General features: G+C 37.9%; 1 protein-coding gene across 1 annotated transcript; it reads right to left on the reverse strand.

Annotated features, from left to right (window-relative positions):
• Nucleotides 1-301: 301 nt before the first annotated feature.
• Nucleotides 302-24,357, reverse strand: LOC123306328 (putative epidermal cell surface receptor). Its single transcript, XM_044888290.1, has 8 exons — nt 24,086-24,357; nt 11,606-11,911; nt 7,100-7,312; nt 6,657-6,780; nt 5,237-6,096; nt 1,395-2,414; nt 1,006-1,233; nt 302-444 (listed from the first exon to the last, which is right to left on the reverse strand). The coding sequence occupies exons 1-8, from the start codon at nt 24,201-24,203 to the stop codon at nt 437-439; spliced, it is 2,877 nt and encodes a 958-aa protein (XP_044744225.1). The 5' UTR covers nt 24,204-24,357; the 3' UTR covers nt 302-436.
• Nucleotides 24,358-24,787: the final 430 nt, after the last annotated feature.

Consider the following 24,787-nt stretch of genomic DNA (forward strand, 5'->3'; position numbering starts at 1 on the left):
ATAGACCTAAAACTATGCATTGATCCTTAGACAAAAGAAAAAAAAAACTCTTTCTTTAGTCTAAGCATTGATCTCAGAGACTCTATGATTGATCTCTTGCAAAGAGTAATCAGAGATACATATCTCTTGAGAGTAATATCAGAGACAGTTTGTCTCTGGTAAAATCATGGAGGTATCCTCCATGGGTAATATAATATATTCTATATCTCTGGTCTCTACCCTTATATTAGTGTTTTTTGGTCTCTACCCTCCCAATCTTTGATCAAAAAGCAAAAAGGACTTCAGGAATCGGAAAAACTGCTTTAAATAATAAATATAATATATTTCTCTATTTTACATTAAAAAACTGTTTCTCCTTAAATATAACATATTTATTTTCTCACTTAAAGAATAGAACTTAATTCTGTATTTACATCTTTGTGGGATATAGTCAGCTTCATAAACCTGTAATAAATAAAAAAAATTAATACTAATCAGGTTTGATTATTTTCTGAATAAGTTTTCAAATATTCCTACATATACATACTACAACTATTTATAGGTTTGTAGGTATGAAAGGGTAGGTAAAAAGCGAAACGATTTGAATTGAGGGGTTCTCTGCTTCTAGCTTTTTACTTAATCAAGGTCGAATACGAACCTTCTCTGAAATTATTTATCGATTTATTCATTAAATGCCTGTTGGTACGAAATGGATTGCGTCTCCTCTGTAGAAAACTGACCAATCTAAAATTTTTGTAATGCATAACTCTCATCAATACTGTTATTTTCCAAGATAAAATCATATAAAATCAAATGCGCGCTTGTTCGAAGTTCCAATTTTTCAAAATACATATAGGGCTTATGGATCAACTCGAAAACTGGTTAATGTCCGAATTATTGGGCAAATCAGGGGTCACTAAAAGCCAGAATCACTTTTTATTGTTCACCTTCAGTGACTCCTGATAACTCCAATAAAAAAACTTTTATTTAAATATTCAGATCTTTCACATTTGCATATAGACCTACCCATAGTCTCTTGTTGTATCTCAACTTTGTATGTAGGATTGTCATACGCGGATTGACATATTCTGCTTGGCGGTGTAATGGCAGCCTTATTCTGGTTGTGCCTCCTCAACAACACAAGTAGTAGAACCAGAGTACTCATTATGGCTATCGCTGCTAAAATTGCAACTATGACTAGTGGAGCATAGTAGTCTCCCTTGCTATCTAACTCTTCATCTCTGGATAATTTGTCTGTAAGAAAGTGTCTTTTAAATACCAAGTATTGAAGGAAACAATCTACTATCGGTCTACTAATCTAGCCTACATCTGAACTATATACTTTGGTGTGTTATTTAGTTTTTCCAGATCTGGTATCTTTGTTATGGACTTCTAAAGAGAGCTTTGAATCTTACCACGTGACGATGACCCCAAGACAGGAGCAGCTCTGGGTTTGGTCAAGAAGTCTTGCACGTTGCTGGTTTTTATTTTACCATTGGTCAAATAAACCTCCAGCCACAGTCTGTACCTTGTTCCTGGCTTCAAGTCTGCGATGATAGTCTTTGTGGGCGAATCCCTCTTAGCTATTTTGAAAGTACTTTGATCCTCCTTTCCAGAGTCGCTCTGATAGATGGCTCTGTAGATATTGACGTACTTGTCCTCGGGGTAAGGCACGCCAAACCAGCTGATCTCCACGCTGGTCGACTTGACGTGGCCGATTTCCAAAGTAACATTGAACCCGTAGGTATCCACCTCGTTGGCCGTTGTGAAATGAGCCATACTCTCAGCTTGTAGCTCAGACGTTTGACCAGGAAACGGAATGAAATAGATGCCGATTTCGTATTTGGTGTTCGGTTTCAGGTTTTCTATGGTGTAACTGGACACCGCTCTGTGAATCAGAGGGGTGGCTGCGTAGATCCGACCATCGATCTCCTTGAACCTCAACTGGATGCCGTCTATGAACTGCAGTTCGTACTCTGTGAACTTCCTCCAAGCGGCTGTCACCCAAGTCGAGTTGACTTCCGCTATGTTCAGTTCTGGATCGATCGGGATCAGGGGCGGCAAAGTGGATGAGGCCGATTCTGCGGGCGTTCTGATCTTGTACACTTGGCTGGTGGGGGTGTTGTGGAGATCTCGCAGGGTGATGGTGATCTGGATCCTGTACTCGGTGTTGGCCTTGAGACCTAAAAGGTCGAATTCTAGCTGTGGGGTGGCTATGAGATCGTTTGGCGGCGCGAAAACCTGTAGTTCCCAGTTGTCCAAGATGGCGTCTCGTTTGTCGGTGTAGCGCACTTCGACTCTTCCGTGTAAACCGACGATGACTGGGGGGACCAAGAAGGCCAGCCTTATGGTGTGCGCATCTACTGCCTCCAGCGTGTGTACAGTGATTTCGTCGTGGTTTTGGAAGTTGTTAGGGAAGCCGGGGAATGGATGACCTGAAAGGAATAACTTGACGTGACCCTTTTTTAACATCGATCAGATTATGCGTTTATTTACATAAATACATTCTATGTACATTGAATGGAGGAGTTCCCTACTTGTTGGCCAACCTAGAAAAAGGTCTAAAAGGTCTACCAACGGGGAATGATTGCTTTCTAACGAAACCTGCTTCATTCTTTCCGCAATGATCAAATATATTTATGAAATTCTACCGAGCTTTCTAGAGTTTACCGTTAAAGAGAAAAAAAGATTTTTCATAACCTCGATTGCTGATTGGTTGAAATTTATGTTGGTATTACTACTTCTTGTGACAATTGACATATTTCATTGGCAAATGTCATTTTTACTGATATATATATAATATTAATATTGTCAATGTGCTGTATAGCTTACAAAATACAAGAAAACAAGAATGCGTTTAAGCCTTGTTTATATAATATTTAATATTTATATATATTTATATATATATAGGTCTATAAACAAGGGTTCAAGCTAAGATTGTGCACATAACCAAAACCATGGAGGTAAAGCCTCCTACCTCCATGACCAAAACTTTGCCCATAACCTAACATATTACTTTTTCCTTCTTGCCAATGAAACATGTCACAAGAAGAAGTAATACCAACATAAATTTCAACCAATCAGCAATCGAGGTTATGAAAATCTTTTTTTCTCTTTAACAGTAAACTCTAGAAAGCTCGGTAGAATTTCATGATTATATTTGATCATTGCATAAAGAATGAAGTAGGTTTCGTTAGGAAGCAATCATTCCCCGTTGGTAGACCTTTCAGACCTTTTTCTAGGTTGGCCAACATGTAGGGAACTCCTCTATTTATATTGAATGATGGTAGAAATTCCCTGATACATTTTTGTAGAATTCCATAAGTGACATTGAAATAAGAGCACCTACCAACAGTACGTAAAAATGCATACCGAAAATTATACGTATATTATATACCTTCTAAACCAGGTTTGGGGTCCCTCAGGAGTCATTTCATGGTCCATAATAATTCTAATACCAAATTATGCCGTTATTAGTCATGTAGAAATCGAATGTTATGTCTTATGTACATGGAAGAAAGTGGTCCCAACCAAAAACCGAAGTCCTAGTCCACAGTCCCAAGTGTCTTTCTTACCTGCGAACGTGTTGTTAGGTCTGTTAAGTCCAGTTTGTTGCGTACCAATGATCGGTCTTCCCTGGACCTGGGGTACAGTCAAAACTGAGGCCCCGCCTTCCGACAACTGACCGTTTTTGTGCAAATCCTCTAGGATCTGCTCGAGGGTTATGCCTGGCGGGAGGGCCATGCTGAGCGGCCCTTGCTGCGCGATTTGGTGCAGTAGGTGTTGGTGAGAGATCGGCGGACCGTTCGGCGTTTGCGGATTGACGAATATCTGATTCTCCAGCGGGTTCTTAGACGACACCTTATGGATCTCCAGGACGGAACCGCTGGGATAATTCGTCAGTTCCGGATGGTTGTTGATGAAGCTTAAAATGTCATCCGCGTCTCCCTTGCCCACTATGTGAATCTGCTGAGGGACTAGGTCGTGTTTGGTAGGCCTAGTCGGAGGCTTCTTGCCGATGGGCTCGTTGACGAAGTTCAAATTCTCGTTTTCAGTTGGGAACGCACCGGTTGGAGGTAGTGGCGTCACCAGAATGGCTTCTGGAGGTCGTTCGTGGATCTCGTCAGTTGTCTCTTTACCGACAGTGTTGTACTTAGGGTCGTTATCTTTGAGCGTTCGATTCGTATGCGTGTGGATGAAGGGATTGTCTTTCTGTGAGGGGGTTGTATCGTTTGAGTTGGAGGGATTGGCGTAGGAGAGTAGCGGTCCGAGCGTTTTGGAAGGGGTCTTCGTAGGTGTCAAACCGAATGGGACTTCTGGTAGTTTGTCGCGGTCTGTAGAGTTGGTAGTCGTAGGTTGGTTTTGTACTGAAAAAAATTGTTCCTGCAGATTAGCGACTGTTCGAATAAGTTTCAAAGATGAGGACATTCATTCACACAGCATAAATGAACATTTGGTGGTCAATGGCGAGGAGTTCCCTACATGTTGGCCAACCAAGGAAAAGGTCTAAAAGCTCTACCAAAGGGGAATGATTGCTTCCTAACGAAACCTACTTCATTCTTTCCGCAATGATCAAATATAATCATGAAATTCTACCGAGCTTTCTAGAGTTTACTGTTAAAGAGAAAAAAAGATTTTCATAACCTCTATTGCTGATTGGTTGAAATTTATGTTGGTATTACTACTTCTTGTGACAATTGACATGTTTCGTTGGCAAATGTCAAGAAGGAGAAAGTAATCTGTTAGGTTATGGGCAAAGTTTTAGTTATGTGCACAATCTTTGCTTGAACGCATTCTTGTTTTCTTGTATTTTGTAAGCTATACATCACATTGACAATATTAATATTATATATATCAGTAAAAATGACATTTGCCAATGAAATATGTCAATTGTCACAAGAAGTAGTAATACCAACATAAATTTCAACCAATCAGCAATCGAGGTTATGAAAATCTTTTTTTCTCTTTAACAGTAAACTCTAGGAAGCTCGGTAGAATTTCATAAATATATTTGATCATTGCGGAAAGAATGAAGTAGGTTTCGTTAGAAAGCAATCATTCCCTGTTGGTAGACCTTTTAGATCTTTTTCTAGGTTGGCCAACATGTAGGGAACTCCTCCATTATCGGTGATAAATATCAGTGTTGCTAACATCGAAAATCCTCCCACATCAGGGGAGACAACAAAACAGATTGTTTGCATTTACCTAATCGATTCCACAATATCTCACCAATCAACTTTCATACGACAATCCTCACCTGCATCAGAATCAGATCTACAGATCCACTGCATACAACAGTCGTCATTCGGCAGATGCCCTACAGTGGCCATGTGTGGTGGGCAGGGTAGATCCGGACCGGGCAGGGCTGTCATCGGAGGGCAGACGTTCTGACACTCGATCTTGCCCATCTCGCAGTAGCACTGCTTCTCGCAACCAGTGACGTTGGTCGGCAGATGCTGCCAGTTCTGGTACATCTCCCCCTTGTGCAAGCAGGATCCGTTGTTCTTGCAACGCACCTCCGTCGGACAACACATAGGCGGCGAAGGGACGAAGTTCGGAGGTACAGTCTCCCATTCCACGCAGGTCGAATCCAAGACGTCGGTTCCGAAATAAGTTGGGCAGTCTAGTTTCAGACAAGTCATCCCCGTTCTCTTGCAGGAGCACAGATGAGTGCAATTGTCGTTGTATTCGTCGTTGAGCTTGAAGGTTTTACCCTTGTAAGTGCAGCTTTGCGTCTGCGCGTCAAATTCGGAGTCACCACTTGCTTTGGGTCGTTCCAAGGTCAGGACTTCCGAGGTACCCTCGAGACGTATGAAAGAATGCTTGGTGGAATTTTGAACTGGTAGGAAACCGCCGGGAAGTAGCTTGTAGGCGATCCAGTCCTTTTGGTTGTCGCTCAGTTCCACGATTGGAGAAGAGTCGTTATCTTCAAGTTTTGGTTCGAACTTTATTTCGATCATGGATGAGTTGAGGTACTTTGCGTTCGTTATTTTGAGGCCGCCTTCTGATTCGTTCTCGTTGAGGGTGACGTCGCAGAGCAGTTTCTTGCAGCAGGAGTCCTCTGGGTCTTGGACCTCCACGCATTTGACGTTGTTTTCCGTGTTTCTCGGTAGACATCTAGGCAATGATAGTGAATTAACGTACAAAATAGAGCATTACACTAGTAAAATAATGTAATCGAAACCCAAGTGCCACTGTCTTATCCAACAGTCAAAATATCGAATTTAGGTTAGGGTATTAGTAGAATGACAAAGAGAGTTCTGCCACAATCTCACAATTTGAATCTCTCTTCATTTCCAGCATAATCTCAGAATTGCTATAATGTATGATCGAGTATCGCATAACTGAGTGCGAAGTCAAGATTAAAATTGTTATGTTACCTAAATGAGGCAGAACTCTCCTTGCTATACTACTGCTGTTTGTTATTGAACGAAATTGAATTCTGTGTTGATCTATTTATCTCTGTGTCGCTTTCATTATTGTACTATATTGAGCTTATAATTCTTTTCATTGCATTTTTCTTTGCATTGGGAATGTTGAGTCAAAAGATTCGAGTCGATAACTTATTTTTGAAAGTTCATTTTGGACATCGTTCCACTATGATTTAACCATATTGAATATGGAAATGTAATGAGAAGAATAAGGTTCACTAAGGAATCATTTGAAAAATATTTTACCTTGGTTTGCATGTTATTTTTCCACCTACATCACAGCTGCACGTCTCATCGCAACCTTTGTGGAAAATTTCCCCCCTGTTGTAGGTCTTGTTGCCTTCGTGACATATTTCTAACGGTTCAGTAGCTGTTAGAAACAAAAAAATACTTCTTAAGTACATCTTGGTATTATCACAACAAATACCATAGTGTTAGAACTGCACGTAAAACTACTATATAGAAGGTACACATGAAAGACAGTATTTCATGTTGAAAATCTTCAAAATTGATCTTATTTTTCTGGGAATTTTTTGTCGTGAAATGGGACAAAGATAAACCTACTTCCTAAGCTACGATTTCTATGAAATTGCCTAAGTGTTGCCGGGTAATGCTTCATGTTTGCAAGGAAAGTTGAGAATAATTTATTGTCGTTCGAAATTGAATCAGTAAATTCTACTGAAACTCACCGGAGCCTGCGCAAACCAATATACCACAGCATGGGTCGTCAGTCTGTTTCTCCTGGCACATGGGGTCGTCTATCTTTTTCCCTCTTCTGAAAAGGGGCTGTTCACATCTGTCCCTGCAGTTCATAACGCCCTTATTGCATATGCATACAGTATCACAGTCTGTCTCAACTCTCTCCCCATCGTGGTAGGTAAAACCACCCTTAGAGCACGAACCTGTGAATAAAGTTGAGCTTGAGCCAAGAGATCCACCTTTTCGGAAGAAGTGCTTTGAAAAAATGATTTTCATAAAGATCGGGACCAAAAACAAGGCTCTTTGCTCTATGGATAAAATCTAACCCCTATCTGTCATCCGTTCTAACCTCGCTTTTGTCAGTTTTGTCAAACTGGCGGTTTATTTGAACCAAAGGTTATAGAGTTAACTCTATTCTCTCCCCATTGATTTCTCTCCCATACCCAAACCTCAAGGTTCTGAAGATAAATTCTATTGTGTCAAATTCGACGTTAATATAGTCTAGAATAAATTGTGATAAGTTCAGAATTGACTCTGAGAGTGGTAGTAGTTAAACTAAATAAAAAAAAAATAGTGCATTTTTTCATAACACCCTGTATTCTACCCAGCTAGCAATTTCATGTCTTGTAAATATCCTGTAAACGTTCTCAGTACTTTTTTACACGACAAGACAAAGTCCTATAAACTTTTTCATTTCGTATATACAACACATATTCAACCAAAATGGGCAAGATTTATACGACAATTTAGTTATTTTGATTAATTTGGTAGCGCACTTTAGAACTGTTACAGGAATGACGAATAAACGTTTAGCGAACTGTTACACGACATTTAATAGAACTTTCAGAACTGTTAATGTTCCCCTATACTTCCTTTCATTCCTTATTATATTTCGTTCAGGTATAAGACTATTTTGTGATTCTGAGAATATTTATAAAACTATACGATCGTGTAAATGTGCCCCACTAGTAGACAAACTAATCATTCTTCCACATCGATAAATATATTTCCATTTTCAAGTGTTGAATCTTTGTTACAGCGGATATATTGATGATAAGATGTAATGTCGCGAAATTCACAGGGTATTTCACATGGCAAATTAATTTTATTGTGAAATAGATGGCATATATGATACTAAATTTTCATGCGCTTCAGAAATAAATAATATTAAGAAAAAAAACTTCATTCGAACAAAAAAAAATTTCTGTTGATTTTTGTTCTTGCTCCATTCAATGTGCCCTACTACTCAATTTTTCATCAATGATATAAAGAAAAATAATTCCATCCACATAGGAGACCCAAAATTATAATTTTTCATACATTTGATTTGTTTTTTACAATATGGCAATTGATGATACGTGTCCTTCTAGTTTTTAAGATGGCGTCTTTTCAATATAATTTTCTGATGACAAATGAAGCTTTTATAGAACATAGAACATATTGATTCTGTAAGGTACATCAATCGAATACTTATAAAACCTTTGTTATTTATTACTGCATAGAATAACAGGCCCGTAATAGTTATAAATATAAAGTTCTAATTCTGAGAACCTATGGTACCTTCATAACATATTTTATAATAATTTTAAATATAGTATTACTTATATATTTCACCAAAAATTTTTTGAATACATTACTGTAACAACTTATCTGCTTGTTTTTTAAATGATACTTAGTTACCTTCATTCCTCATTAATACAACAAATTTATTTTATTATGCAACATTCGCAAAACAATATAGAACCGGTATGGTCGCATCAAAATCAGTTTATTATAACCTCTTTGCGACAAGTTGATCATGCACATTTAGTCGCGAAGAGAACTCTTAGGGGACAAATCATATAACCTCACTTAATTCCATGTGTTTATACCTGAGTAAATTGTGTGCTCTACTTTCAAAAAGAGTTTTTTCTTCTGCACGCAGTATTTTCTCATAACACTCGCCTGAAAGCTTCACTATGTTTTACTTTTTCCCAAGAACGCATTAGATCAGACGAATATTGACGAATATTACCTCTACATACAAGTTGGTTGTATAGCTTTGTTGAATATGAATCTTGTGTATTATAATGATTTTGTAAGCGTCCTTTAGTTGACCTACCATACAGGCCTTCTACGATAGTTATATTTCACATTCAGAATAAGTCGTGAAAAGGATTCCCAACATACACATACAGAACATTCCTATAGGAGACATATAACTGTTTCAAAATACATCATTACGACAATTAATCGACAACTACATCTCATGGATGAAAATGTCGTATAAAAATTGTCCTGTAAACGTTTATACAACATTCTGCGAAATAATTGTATAAATGTCCTATAATATTGTTCTGAGAATATTTACACGATAATTTATAGAACTTTTCAGTTCAACACAACAAAACGGTCCCTATCAGAATATTTACATGACAAAAAAGTATTCGTGGGACAATATTACAACAACTACAAGGCCAAATTGTCGTATAACAAAAAAATTATAAGACTATTTTGCTAGTTGGGTAATAGACCATCAGATGGAACGCAAAATTTTCTAAATGCAATACTTCACACCCTACCTCTGCGTCAAATTTGAGACAAATGAGCTAATGAATATCTCCAGAACTTTGAGGTTTGGGTATGGAAAAGTTCAAATAAACCGTAGTTCAAATTTTGTGGAGAATCTAACAATGTAATAAAATATAGGACGTTCCATTTGAAATAACAAAGTTTGGCTCTACAACCACTAAGAAGTTAATGTTTTAGTTGACCATTCATCATGATCTACAAATTTCCAGAATGAAATCACCTTCAGTTCTCTAGATACTTCTAGCAAACACTTTGCGTGTTACACGCTGTATACATACGTAGCGGCTGACTCCATGGACTTGAAAAAATTAGCTGTGCAAATCATTCAAATTCGAAACTAATACACTCAGTCATAGTTAATATGTGGAATCAGTTTCAAGTTTCCTGTTTGCTCATTTTATATATATCCATCATCGATTGAAATTCAAAGCATTGTATATGATGTAGGATATAGGTACGCTTCTAGTTTCCATTGAAACGTCCACTTGAGTGATGCTATGAAATGTCAGGAGCCATAATTCGATTAATTCCAATCGAATTCGAACGTTATGTAGGGTTTTACGACAAGTTGACTTTCTCGGAAACAACGAACTAAAAGGTTCGGGCAGTGGCGTACCGACATAGTTCGGGGCCTGGGGCGGCTTTTGATGAGGGGGCCCTATAGAATATATTTAAAGATGAAACTTTTCCTCAAAATTTTTTGAAGGTTAGTTTTAATGCATCGTGATGAACACCCCACATAGTAACACTAATAAGTCTTTTCACTGTCACTCAAACAGTTTCGATAACAAATATAAATTACTATCAAGCACAATGAAGGTAGCAGACAACAGACATAAATAGGTATGTTTATAATGATTTTTAATTTTAAAATTACATAATATATGTTACTCTGAAATTACATAGTTATATGTTGTACAGTAACGAGTGAAAACAAGACATACAAATTTCAATGAATAGTAAAAACAAAGAACATATTAAAATGTTTTTTTGCGAGACTTGACTTCTGAAAATTGTTGGATTAATTCGTCAAAATGAACAGACGCCTCAGCTCGCTTAACCGTTTTTGTCCGTGCGCATTGTACTTGCGCAAGCTTTGAGTGAAAGCTGCCCAGTGGACTGTATTTTGAATGTTGACGGAACAATAACTAACTAACCATTTGTATAATGTGGACGTCTTTGCCGTCATGGGGCCTGATAAGTTATTTAAATTTTTTTTTAAAATATGTTTGGTTTTTTTTTGCCCATCATTTGGGGGCCTATGCTGGTGCGGGGCCTGGGGCGGACCGCCCCACCGCCCCCCCCTACGGTACGCTACTGGGTTCGGGTTATGTAATATCAAATCTTGCATTAGGATTACAGGAAGCCATTCTATACCTTGACGTTTGCGCTTAATACATAGATACACGTGGGTTTATTTAAATCAAGAGTTTCAGAACATGTGAGCATTGAATGAACATAAGGCGTAGATTTGTCGATAATTTTAACATTTCTATTAGGTACAGGTAAAAATAAACTATAGGATACGAAGATAAGCCAAAGAAAAGAGGCTTGTCTATGGTTGACGCCCACAAGTACGTGTGGTGCTGTAAGGCTCCCATTCAAGCTTAAAAGAAAAGATATTCTGTCATTTTCATGCTACAATGTGCCAAAAGATCCTCTTTGACTTTGGTAAATGAGACTCCAAGAGGGTACTTATTTCAAATAGGGATGGTCAAGAGTTTACGTTACGTTAGACAGATGTCTCACGACCAGTTTCATGATCAAATTTAAAGACCCTTTAAGCTTCCTTTTTAGTAGGACTAAAGGAAGTATGAAACTGGCCGTAACAATTTTCCAAGAATTTTGAATACGTCATTTTTTCAATTCAGAGAAAAGATTCCATTTCCCATTCGAGTGGCGTAGTATGAATAACACTTTCGTACCATTTGATAAAGTAACCATTGGAGGAATATTAGGTAAATGCATTTCTTCTTCTTCATCGTCTATGGTCACATCGCTCAGGTCGTCCATGTCCTTGTTGTGAAAAGATGTATTGGTCATAGAGACGCCATTACTGAAAACGTTAGAGGTGAAGTTGAGAGCTCTGCCTCTTGGTCCTTCCATTCTTTCGTGACTTAAGTTGGTTGGACTTGGTGGGGGTAGTGTATGATCTTCGTTCGTCATAGGGGGTGGTGAACTTTCTGGTTTCGATGGTTCCCCCTCGGGCTTTGGGGATGTGGCTTCGGTTTCTGAAAAAAAAAAATATATATATATATATACACTGCGCAAAAAAATTGACGCACATTATGGAAATCTCAAATTTATTCTACAACTGAAGGTGTTCTCAATGATAATTATTTTTATCAGAATTATACATGCATATGTTATCCACTTTCAACGGTTTTCTTCAATATAGATGTTTTTTCCCAGCAGAAATAAAAAAATATGATATTATCAGATTTTGAATGTATTGGCTCCATTCTAAAATCAGTTGTTCTCGATCAATTCTAGTGATCAATAGTTTTTCTTTCGTTTGATTTTCTACACTCGATCGCTATGCAACGCGAAACACGCAATTTGACCCAAGAGGAATGTGCCCAAGCGGTAGTTTTGCGAGAAGAAGGGTGGACATACACAAGAATTGCAGAAAGGTTTGGAGTTTCCCATACAAGTGTGTCCAGAATGTTGCAGCGATTCAGGGAGACAGGTATGAATGTCCGAAGACCAGGACAGGGTAGACCACGGGTAACAACTGCCATTCAAGAACGTTACTTGAGAGTTTCTTCGTTGAGACCACGGTTTGCAACCGCTCGCCTCCTTCAAATTCAGCTTGAGCAAACTCATGAGGTGCAAATTAGCACTCAGACAATAAGAAATCGCTTCAGAGAATATGATTAAAGGCCTCGTGTCGCGGCAAGAGGCCCAGCTCTTACCCCAGCCCATCGAAGGGCGCGTTTGGATTTTGCGAGAGACCATATCCATTGGGAAGAGGCCGATTGGGAAAGAATTCACCAGTTTGACTTTAATATTCATTCCGCATCGAATGCCCAGAAGGAGAACTTTTCTATGCTGATATTCTTCACCTTTTCGTTTTATTGCTACTGTAAAATTAACGTTCAAAGCTGATGATCTTAAACTCAACGCTTGAGAAATTTCAAATATTTACGAGAGAATAAAGTGGATACTGACACAATGAATGTTTCTCAAAATAGCCCTAACCAAAACATATCGTATTTCGAATTATCTTGATCTACATAGAGAAGTACGTCGCAATCGACAGATTTATTCGATATAATGGAGGTGGAAGCTGTGATAAATATCTTCTGTTCCCAGAAAGGAGAAAATGTTGAAGTCATATATAGGGAGACAAAAAGAATCAAAAACAAAACTATCGATGCGATCAAACTTATAATTTCTTAGGTCTACTTGCGACTGTGTGCCCTCCTGTGACTGAAGAGACCCTACTGTGACCTACAAATCCTTCCAAACTCCAGGCATGAATAGTCACCAACCAGATCTGGCCGCCGCTGTATCCTTCTCGAGTATCCATTATAACTGTGGACCAAAGACCTCCACTGTGATCTGTCTAACGCTAGTTGTTCCCAGTTATGATTGGCATTAACTGATTTTAGGGATTGATGCAGTATATCCTTAAACCGCTTATACTCACCTCCTAGTTTCCGAGCTCCCTCTGTGAATTCGACATACAGAGCTATTTTTTGGAGTCTTATGTCTTGCATCCTCAGAATGTGGCCGCTCCATCTGAGTCGGGCCCTCGTTACTTGTGTCTCAATTGTTATACAACTCGCGCGCTGCAAGACTTCTGCATTTGAAACTTTGTGGAACCATCTGATGTGCATTATTTGCCTTAGATGACGTTGTGGCGTTCGTTCAAGCTGTTTAATGTGTCGCCTGTAGGGTGTCCAGCTTTCGCTTCCGTAAAGAAGCGTTCGGAGGATCACTGCTTTGATAACAGCTGTCTTGGTCTTCAGATTGAGGTCGTTATTTTGAAACACTCTGTCCTTCAGCTTCCAGAATGCCCGTGATGCTGAATTGATACGGTTGTGTATTTCCGTGTCTAGGTTAGCCCTAGTATGAAGCTTCTCAAGTATTTGAACTGCTCGAACTATTCTAGAGTTTCATTATCCAGGCTGATATCTGTGTGAAGACTTTCTGGCGTACTTATCAGGATTTTGGTTTTGTCAATATTGAGTCTAAGGCCTAAAGCTTCGTATATATGTTTATAGGTGTCCGGCATTATCTGTAGATTCTCTGGGCTGCCAACGATAAGTGCGCAGTCGTCTGCATATTGTTCTGTGATAAACTTACGGGTTTTTGCTTTGAGGCGCTTCAGGTTAAACAGTAACCTTCAACGTTTTTAACTATCTACATGGTCTAGAAGTACCAGAAACAGCCAAAATCTAGCAATTTGGGATACACTGTACAACTGGTCATTCAGGTTTCAAAAGCTTTTCGTATCTTATTACACAGTTTGTTCATTATTTCTTTCACCTGATGAAATAATGTGGACTCAAAAACTTAAAACCTACATTGACAAATTGATTATCGAAAAATAGGTCATCTTCAGTTTTAATGAATGAGATTATGGACTTTAAGGATTGGAAAACATCAACTTCCTCTTTCGCAGAAAAAGGCACGTCCAGTGGTATGCTTCGAATGCTCTTTTATGGTACCTACGCACTTTATATTCCTCAGTATACGCTTTCAGATCGTAAAAACGAATCGATAGAAAACGGATATAGCGATATCAGACGTACGGCTCCATAACTCAAGCAGAATTAAATCATAGCGCAATGCACTGCGCGAAAAAAAAAACGTGTCACGTATTTACCTATCTATGAATTCGAGTGAAATCGGAGAAAGTGCCCCCAAGAAGAAATGTCTTCTGTCGATCTGTGCAGGCGATTGTGTTGACTAATCCGCCAACTAATAACCTTGTGAAGGCTGCTGCTGAGTCAACAACCGCCAATGTGCGGAACTAGAGTGCAGTTAGTTGGCAAACCTGTTGGGTAAATGGGTCGCGACGTTATTTCTTATAGCTATTAATTACAGAGAAGAGTGGCTTCTTCCGCAGATCCTCTATTGCTCTTATATACAGGCTGTTCTCAAAGGTGAGAAGGTAGAGGTCATCGAAATCAGTCATTAGGCCAAAAATTGCCTATATTCAATATTCAAGATGGCTGAGTTACAACCCCTAGCATTTAAACAAAATTTCATTAAATTTCAAGTACAGACTTTGAAAGGTGACAACGAAACAAAACTTAAACGAGGTTGGACAATGAATGGTTCAGTGCATCCGAGTCTATCTGATTAGTTGCATCAGGTCACTTGAAATTTTCTTTGTATCGTGTTATTTGGGATGCAAACACTGTAGAAAATTCACAGGTTCATTGGAAGTGCTTCTGTTGACAAGGTGCTATAATTGTTACCCTATTTCACCCCATTTCTACGACGATCGTTAAAGGAATCTACACTGAGCAAAAAAATTAACGCACATTCTGAAAATCTCAATTTTAATGAAAGTTAACTCTACAATGACTTTATAACTTATTTTTTATGTTCTCTCGGGAAGGTTTTGAACGAAACAAGACACATAAAATGGAAGAAAAATTCAGGATTTCACCGAATCTTATGTGAAAGAAGAGAAATGAACAATTTTCAAAATACTGAAATGCTGATAAGTGATTTAATACTTGCTATTTCCACCCCTTGCGTTAATTACAGCTCGGCAATGACGGTTCATACTCAAAATGTTCTGATCTAATCCTTCCCAGATTTCTCCGAGTTGGATTCCTAAGTCATTAAGAGTAGCTGGATGATTTTCTGAACTTCTCAGTCTTCTATTGAGGTTGTCCCAAACCTGCTCAATCGGATTGAGATCTGGACTTCTTGCTGGCCATTCCATTCGAGAGACTTCAACCTCTTCAAGGTACTCCTGAACGATGCGCGCACGATGGGGTCTGGCATTATCGTCCATAAAAATGAAATTTTCACCAATGTATAGGACAAATGGCATTACATGCTCTTCAAGAATGTTCCTTATATACTTATCAGCATTCATAGCTCCATTATCAACGACCACTAGGTCTGTGCGAGCAGTCAATGATATTCCACCCCATACCATAATCGATCCTCCCCCGAAAACAGTAGTTATCAGGAAATTGCACTGAGCATATCTTTCATGTGGACGTCTGTATACAAGGGAACGTCGATCACAATGGTAGAGGTAGAATCTAGACTCATCTGTGAAGAGAACTCTTTCCCAATCAGCCTCTTCCCAATGGATATGCTTTCTCGCAAAATCCAAACGCGCCCTTCGATGGGCTGGGGTAACAGCTGGGCCTCTTGCCGCACGAGGCCTTAAATCATATTCTCTGAGGCGATTTCTTATTGTCTGAGTGCTAATTTGCACCTCATGAGTTTGCTCAAGCTGAATTTGAAGGAGGCGAGCGGTTGCAAACCGTTGTCTCAACGAAGAAACTCTCAAGTAACGTTCTTGAATGGCAGTTGTTACCCGTGGTCTACCCTGTCCTGGTCTTCGGACATTCATACCTGCCTCCTTGAATCGCTGCAACATTCTAGACACACTTGTATGGGAAACTCCAAACCTTTCTTTAATTCTTGTGTATGTCCACCCTTCTTCTCGCAAAACTACCGCTTGGGCACATTCCACTTGGGTCAAATTGCGTGTTTCGCGTTGCATATCGATCGAGTGTAGAAAATCAAACGAAAGAAAAACTATTGATCACTAGAAATGATCGAGAACAACTGATTTTAGAATGGAGCCAATACATTCAAAATCTGATAATATCATCTTTTTTTATTCCTGCTGGGAAAAAACATCTGTATTGAAGAAAACCGTTGAAAGTGGATAACATATGCATGCATAATTCTGATAAAAATAATTATCATTGAGAACACCTTCAGTTGTAGAATAAATTTGAGATTTCCATAATGTGCGTTAATTTTTTTGCGCAGTGTATTTCATTACAGAATCGTTTTTGTATCTTCCCTCATGATTATTTCACGTAGGCAAATGATCGACTTCAATTTTGAGCCCTTACTTATGACGCTAGGAAAAGAATTGCCATATTATATGCACAAATATGGATGTTTTCACACTTCCTCTTCTTGTCTATGACGTTCAAACCTTCCAATAGACCCCACATTTTTCATGCATGAACAGGTATTGCGTATCTTGGATGCGAAAGTTACGTAAAGATGGAAAATTATGATGGTGAAAGTCTGATAGGATAGCAAACGTTTATAGAGTTATCTTCCCACTTTAACACTTGCTATTGTCTGCAATAACCTATTTATTATTTCTTCGTAGTCGCTTATTATTACTAGGCTTGGCCACCAATTATATATTAATGTTGTTTGAATGCTTAAATTGATGTGTCTGCGTTCATTTGTTCCGATCTGAGCTTCAGATTCCCATTTCTTTCTGGAATTTCGGAAGTTCTATCTATCTATCTATCTATCTGTCGTCCACACTTAACAGGCAATGATGTCGGAACTCAGCAGGGTGAGGTTTCTGTTCCTCCCATTCCAGCTAACTGTAGAGGTGGACACTGGCAAGTTAGGGAACAAAAGAAACGACGGTTCACCCCTGAGTGTGTCCTGCCCCCCTCCGGGCTTTCACACCAGCAGTGGGGGAACAGTGGGGGTAGAACACAACAAAGGATGGATACAGGTGGAAGTTGTGTACAGCACCGAATGCTATGCTACCTCTGGACTCTGGTTTATCAGCAATAGCGAGAAAACTCGGTTATCTCCCAATTCGGGATGTTTTTCACGGTGCTACATCGATTTTCAGGTCTGCAAAATGAAACGGAATGTTTACAGTTTCGAACGAAGTCGGAATTCTTAATTGAAATGATAAATATGCAAATTAAAATCGAAACGAGAAAACAAATGGCCGAATTACTCTTAAATGAGGGTGCATCTGCATCACAACACTTACATTTGAAGACAGCTGATAAGCATCGATTGTAGTGTGTGATATATGCATAAATTTGTGCATGGAGAACCTGCACTTGCGTTTCAAGTGACTCAACAAGCTTCAAAATTGATCACATTCAGAAAGATTCGGTTCTCATTGAGGTCGATCAGCAACAATGCAACAGCTTCGATATTTCTTCAATTTAATGTGATTGTTACTCTGGGTAATTAATGGATCTGCATCTGGTAGTTTTCCACGAGGAAGTGGTACTATGCCACTTCGTGCTCGTATAAACAGATCTTTGTTCTGAACGCTAATAAGAGCAGCAGGAGCATGAAACTGACATTTGAAAGAATTATTTGTTCGGCATTCATTGTACAGTACCTTGAGCGAGAAGGATCGTATTCAAATATGTTGTTCACAGTCCGAAACTCGCATTTTGGTACCACGATCAACTTAATTTTATTACATGGCAATAGTCGAAAATTCAAGGTTAACAGTGAAGATCGAATGGTTTTGAAATGACCATTTCCTTTAGTAAGTTCTGAAAATAAACCGTTACACGTCACCGTCCTTTCAATTTGTTTTTATTAAACGAAATTTTTCGAATGTTTGAGTTGTATCTAAGTATTTTCAGATTCGATTAAGTTGTTTCCATGTCATGCATTTTTCTGATTCAGTTATACGGTTTATCGATCTTTCATAGGAGATTGATTTATTAATAAACCAAGTTCAATGAGTATACTCAAGGAATTATTGATCTTCGGTTCACATGACCGATATTTTATGTGGAAACACACTTTAATTTCTTAATATTCTGCGAGTTATTCATGTTTGTTTTTATCCTCTGAAGTAGTTCACATTCCTTCAAAAAAATTAGTTAATAATATTTCGAAAAATATTCATTAATGATTGGTATTATCCACATTTACTGAACGTAATAAGTACATAGAAAACTCAAGTGTTCAATACCAATTTCAGAACGAAACCATAGCGAATATATGACCAACTGACGAAATATCCCATTCCAAAATAAGTAATAGCCTACTTACAGAATGAATGGGATTTACTAGAATGCCATATACAGCTTAACAACGAATACCTTATTTATAGCCAGTAATTATAAAGAGGTCGTCAATGCGAAAATTCAATCAGATTTATGGACAGGAATCCCAATTCAATATCTAAATCTGCAGTAATTGAAATTGCCTATTCGTTGATCGAAATAGTCAATCAATCGTTGGTTATAGATTGTGATCGATAACAGTCAAATTGTCTGGTGGAAATTTTTATGAAATTCATTTCAGAGAAAGACCGATATAAATATGGTCCTTTAATTTCTTTTCAATATCCCTCCTGAGATAAAAATGAAAATAGGATGACTTCCCTAACTTTCTGTGCGTTATGAAAGTATCAAATTTTATTCTTGGGCAATTAGGTACTCGCTATATCAGCAACAATTATTGTTAAGTCTGGATTAAACGATGAATGACTTCATTGTTTGTAATCATATGCATCTGCTGGTGAATTTGTGGAAACAATAAAGATCTCATTGTTACGATATACGACTAGTTTTGTTTTATTTTTCACCTTTCACCTCATTCTGAAAGAATTTCATTCATAGCTGAATCCGTATACGGTCGATATCAGTCCGAAAATATATTATTGAATTTAAACGAAGCGTGACATCAGAATCGTTGATTAGGAATGATTTCAGCCTTAGAAGAAGATTGCAAATGTTACGAGGATGTATTGATATCTAGTTAGCCTAGATCAGTTTCATGCATAAAAAAATATTGGGTTACCATAGCAACGAACAATAACTCATTAGAAGTGTCAGTGTGAAGTTGTACCTGTATTTAAAAGGGTTTACGAAGATATGCTTTATACCCTTAGTGATCAATGTCCTTCGTAGGCAACCGTGAAAAATTGGACTGCAAGCTTCAAAAGAGGTAAATTTTCCATTGAAGATGATCGATTGGGAAGGCCAGTTGCTGTGTCAGTCCCCGAAAATATCGATGCAGTTCATGACATGATTTTATCAGACCGTCGAATTGGGCTAAAACAGATATCTGAAGCACTGAATATTTCATACGAACGCGTTCATCATATAGTTCACGTCAATTTGGACATGAGAAAAATTGCTGCAAAATGGATCCCCAAATGTTTGAATGTTGACCAAAAGCGTGCAAGGGTAGAAGCATCGCGTTCGATTTGGGCTCGATTTGAAAACGATGTAGACTTCTTAAACCGAATTGTTACTATGGATGAGACTTGGATACATTTCCAAGATCCAGAAACAAAGCAACAATCGATGGAATGGCGACACTCTGGTTCTCCAAGACACAAGAAGTTTCGTGTCCAAAAATCTGCTGGAAAAGTTGTTGCTTCAAGTTTTTTGGGATTTCCATGGAGTAATCATGATTGATTTCCATGGAGTAATCATGATTGATTTTTTGGATAAGGGTAGAAAAATAACCGGAAATTACTATTCGATATTGCTGACCACTCTACGGGAAAAAATTAAAGAGAAAAGACGCGGAAAGCTATCCAAAGGTGTTTTGTTTTTGCAGGACAACGCCCCTGCACACAAATCTCATGTTGCCATGCAAAAAATTCCTGATGTAGGGTTTGAATTACTAGAACACCCCCTTATTCACCAGATTCGACTATCATCTCTTTCCTCAACTGAAAAATTGTTTAAAAGGTCGTAAATTTTCTTCCAACGTGGAGGTAATAAAAGCTGTGAAGGTCTAGTTTGCAGAGCAAGAAGAAACATTTTTTTTGAAAGGTCTAGAGACGTTGCAGGTTCGCTGTAATAGATGTATCCAATTAAGAGGAAAATATGCTGAGTAATAAAAATTTTGACATTTCAATTTTGTGTGGTTCTATAGTAGGCTAAGAATTTTTCAATATATCCTCGTATATTCCATCTTCCTTCTTCCTTTCCTTCAAAAAATACTTTTATTTTTCCATAAAATCTTGGCTATGAGCCAATCATCAAATATTTTTTTTTAATTGTTATGGGATTTCCCTCCAGCGTTCTTACTATATGTCATTAGCAGTTTTTCAACAGGAAACAAGTGATAAAATATAGATTCCTTTTCCCATTCACCTCCGATAATTCATTAGTGATCTTTCAGAGCATGACCAGATTTTAGTCTAGGTCAGAACGATTCATCGGTTCAAATAGATTCAGAATTTATTAAAACTTCATTTTGTCAGTATCATAGATGTTTATTACCTGAAACGTTTTGATAGTTCGAAAGTACTTTTACTGTAATTTGAATTATGCTGAAAGGAAGAAACTCCAGGAGATGTTTCAGTTCATTATTCGCTCTAACAATAGGATACTAGTTGAAACGTCGAATCTTGAAAAGAAAGAAAGTAGATCATGATCATTGATCAAGTTTTTGTCGATCCGATACCTATGAAGAGTATATTTGTTTAGAGCTTCCTTAAAAATTTTCACAGCTTTCATTTGGAATAAAAAACATTAGGTATTCGTCCAGGAAAATACCAGGACAAATTTCGAGCCTTGACATTTGAAAAAAAATTGCTGCATGAAAAGTTGCTTGATTATTAAGCAGCAGAATCAGATGATCAATCAGCTGATGAGGGTTTGCGTAGATTTTCAATGGATACATTTTCAAAGTACCATCAATGCTTTCAGACAGGCTGTCATCATTGAAATAAAGCAACTACCTATATTCGTTAGAAATTTACGAATTGAGCAATCGTGAATTGAAAACCACTCGTTCTATAAATGAACATTACGCCAAGCGGGGCAATAAAATATTGGTATGTGCTATGAGCGTTCATGATAATTTATTATAAATTTCAGTTTCTCTTCCTGGCAAAATGAAAGTTATTTTTTTGTGGTCAGTCAGACAGGCAGTCTCTGAACTTAGATTAATCAGGATTTAAGGCGGAAGAAACGTCTGACTTATTTCATTATCTTCCGAAGAAAGTGTTATGGTCCGCATTGATTTCCTATCCATTCTAATGGATGATTGGGATTTATTAACAAATTTCATCGAAATAATGTCCTCTGGGAGTTCAAGAGGAATGTACAACATATTCATTTTAACAAGTTTTTTGATTGTACACAATCTTGAGGGTGATATTTTTAATTTTATATACAGGGTGAGTATTACACTCGTTCAAATATTTCAACAGTTAATTATTGAGGTCAAATGAAATACTTTTTTCGCTTATCATTTTTTCCGAATCAGCTCGGTTTAAAAGTTACAGGCTGTTGAAAATCCATAAAAAAATGTTATTTTCAGTTCTATCTCACAAACGGTTTTATCGAAGGAAATGAATTTCGGAATATAGTTTTTCATTCATTTGATGAATCTTTTTCGAACACAAGATATCACCCACGTCTTCCAGTTTTCTCATTATGACCATTACGTACCATAAAAATACCAAAAATTCAAAGAACCCAACTCTTGAAACTAAGTTGGACGCTATCTAATGAATATTTGAACGTGTTGTAAAATGAAAGTACTCCTCATATTTTCTCGTATAATGCGCCGTTTTCAAGTAATTTGATGTTAAAAAAAATGAAAAATATCTGTGATATTCGGAAAATTGGGTACTTTGGCTGAATGCAACTCTGTTCGAAAGATCCACAGATGAGTAGTGTTACAGAATAAGCTAGGTATTCTCGGTTATTCTAAAGGGAGTTTTGTTTCTCTAGGGGTGGAATAGCCCATTATAAAAACTTGAAATGGCTATATCTTTTTACCAGGGCCGAATCAGAAAAAATGGTCAAGAAAATAGTGTTTATTTTGACCTCAAGAATCTACTGTTCAAATATTGTTACGGGTCAGAGACTCACCCTGTATACATACATATTTCTTATGACTCGTGCATTGATTATAACTGAATGTTATATTTTTCATTTATCATTTTAGCAGATTTGATGCTCTCAAACGAAATTCTTCATAAAAATCATTTACATATTTTTCTATTATACCTCAAATGGAAGAAATGATTTGAACATTAATCAACTGTAAAAATGAGGAGGGTACTGAAGGAATTATTGATCAAAACTTTATGATTATCATCGAACAAAAACAAATGTTTTACGGTAATCTTATGTAGGTGTCTAATTCATATGGCATTGGTTAAAAATTTTATTGTTGTCGTTCAAGGTGGATTGAAAATGTATAAATGGCAACATCAAGAATAGATAATCGAAAGGAACTGAAATTTTCCGATCAAAGAAACGTTTCGATGGATTATTACAATCACAAAAGAGCAGCTTAATAGCTTGTGGACATCACAAAAAATAATGAGTACCTATATGTGTTACATTCACATGAAATACAGCCTCAAGAAATAAAGTTGCCGAAGAATTATTCACAATAGTTTCAGGGGGAGAGTTTTTCCTTCTTCAGGTTGAAAGGATACTGAACCATCATAGAAAAAACTACAAAAACGGTTCAAAGCCAAAACACTTATACAGGCCGTCCCAGAATAATATTTGGTCACAAATTCTCCAGATAAAATGACTCCTATTTTTGATTTAGGGGTGCCTTATCTCAGTAAATCACTGAATTTGATACACCTGACATTCTTTATTGGCGGATCATAATGATAACTGTAAAAACATTTTTTTCATTGTAAACGCCAGCCACCTTTGATTACCAAGTAGAATTCCGTTGAAAAGTGTTTTATTTTGGCCTCGTTTGTGTTGTTTTTGCCTATGATGTTCCTGGTATGTTTACAGCCTGGAGAAGGGGATCTGGAAGATCTAGATTTAGGGTGAAACGAGGGGTGAAAGCATACTGAACCATCATAGAAGAAACTACAAAAACGATGCAAAGCCAAAACACTAAAACTAGTCATCTTCTTATCTCAGTAAATCACTGAATTTGATACACCTGACATTCTTTATTGGCAGATCAGAATGATAACTGTAAAAACATTTTTTATTGTAAACGCCAGCCACCTTTGATTACTAAGTAGAATTCCGTTGAAAAGTCTTTAGTTTAGCCTCGTTTGTGTTGTGCCTATGATGTTCCTGGTATGTTTACAGCCTGGAAGTCGATGTCATCTAGATTTTCCATTTTTGGAAATGAAAATTGGCACTTATTTTTCATCGTTTCGATAGAAAACATCGAGACACTTTAAAGATAATACTGGAGTTTAAAATACCTTCTAAATGATTCTCACTCGACCCACATTCCCTATCTTAAAACTTGGAAATTAAGAGGGTCAAGTTGTGGAGGTGAAAAATCAGATGGACGATGATAATGAGGTCGAATATTGGAAATATGGCAGTTTTGAACGTTCCTCAAGATACGAGTACCTTCCTGAGGAATTTGGGCGCTGACACATCCAATTACGAATCAAATACGAGCTATAACGGTCGGAATGGTAGACCCACAATAAAATCGCCATCAGGAACCGTTGCCTCAACAATAATTATTCTCAACATCCTCACCGTTGTTCGCTGAAGAAGTCGGACACTCCGCGACGCCCTGCGGACATTCCAAGGCGTGCAGCAGGCCGTCTAACGTCAAAAACACAAACACAAAGCACACGATCGTCGTGGACCTCATCTTCGTGGCGTTCCAAAAGGTCCTTTTTCACATCAAAACACGCGCCGGATGCACAAATTCGCGGAGTTCGAAATAGATGTGGAAACCCGTGCTTTTCCAATCACATCATAGCTTGGTCTGGTGCTCGCTGCGGTCGGCGGTAGTGGCCTTTACTAGGTTCCCAACCTGCTTACTATCTAGAGGCGCGACGGTGGCAGAGTGAGCGGATCTCTCGAAGATGATGTTCCCCTTTCTTCTCGCTCTCCTCGGCAGGTATTCATCGGAAGGTACGAGAGATTTCACCGGGCCACGTCCGTTTGGTGGACGGCCTCTTCGGCGGATTCGTAAATGGAAGATACAAGGGGCGGTCGTGAATTTTCCCTCTTCTTCAGTTTGTTTTGCACCGAGGAACGTTTGGATGCTGAGCTCCATGCACACATACGAGGATATATTGATATATCAGAACCAAACAAAATTTCAATGTCAAAATACTTTATTACTGAGTATATTCTCCTCTTGATTGGATACATTTATTACAGCGAACCTGCAACGTCTCTAGACCTTTCAAAAAAAATGTTTCTTCTTGATCTGCGAACCAAACCTCT

The sequence above is a fragment of the Coccinella septempunctata genome, chromosome 2, assembly GCF_907165205.1.
Source record: "Coccinella septempunctata chromosome 2, icCocSept1.1, whole genome shotgun sequence".
Lineage (NCBI taxonomy): Eukaryota > Metazoa > Arthropoda > Insecta > Coleoptera > Coccinellidae > Coccinella > Coccinella septempunctata.

Excerpts from the sequence above, each read along its gene's own strand:
- LOC123306328 (XM_044888290.1), bottom strand. The coding sequence starts at position 24,203 with ATGAGGTCCACGACGATCGTGTGCTTTGTGTTTGTGTTTTTGACGTTA. Across the intron at positions 2,415-5,236 it reads TAGATCTGATTCTGATGCAG|GTCATCCATTCCCCGGCTTC; the intron begins GTGAGGATTGTC and ends TATTCCTTTCAG. Across the intron at positions 1,234-1,394 it reads CTTGGGGTCATCGTCACGTG|ACAAATTATCCAGAGATGAA; the intron begins GTAAGATTCAAA and ends ACTTTCTTACAG.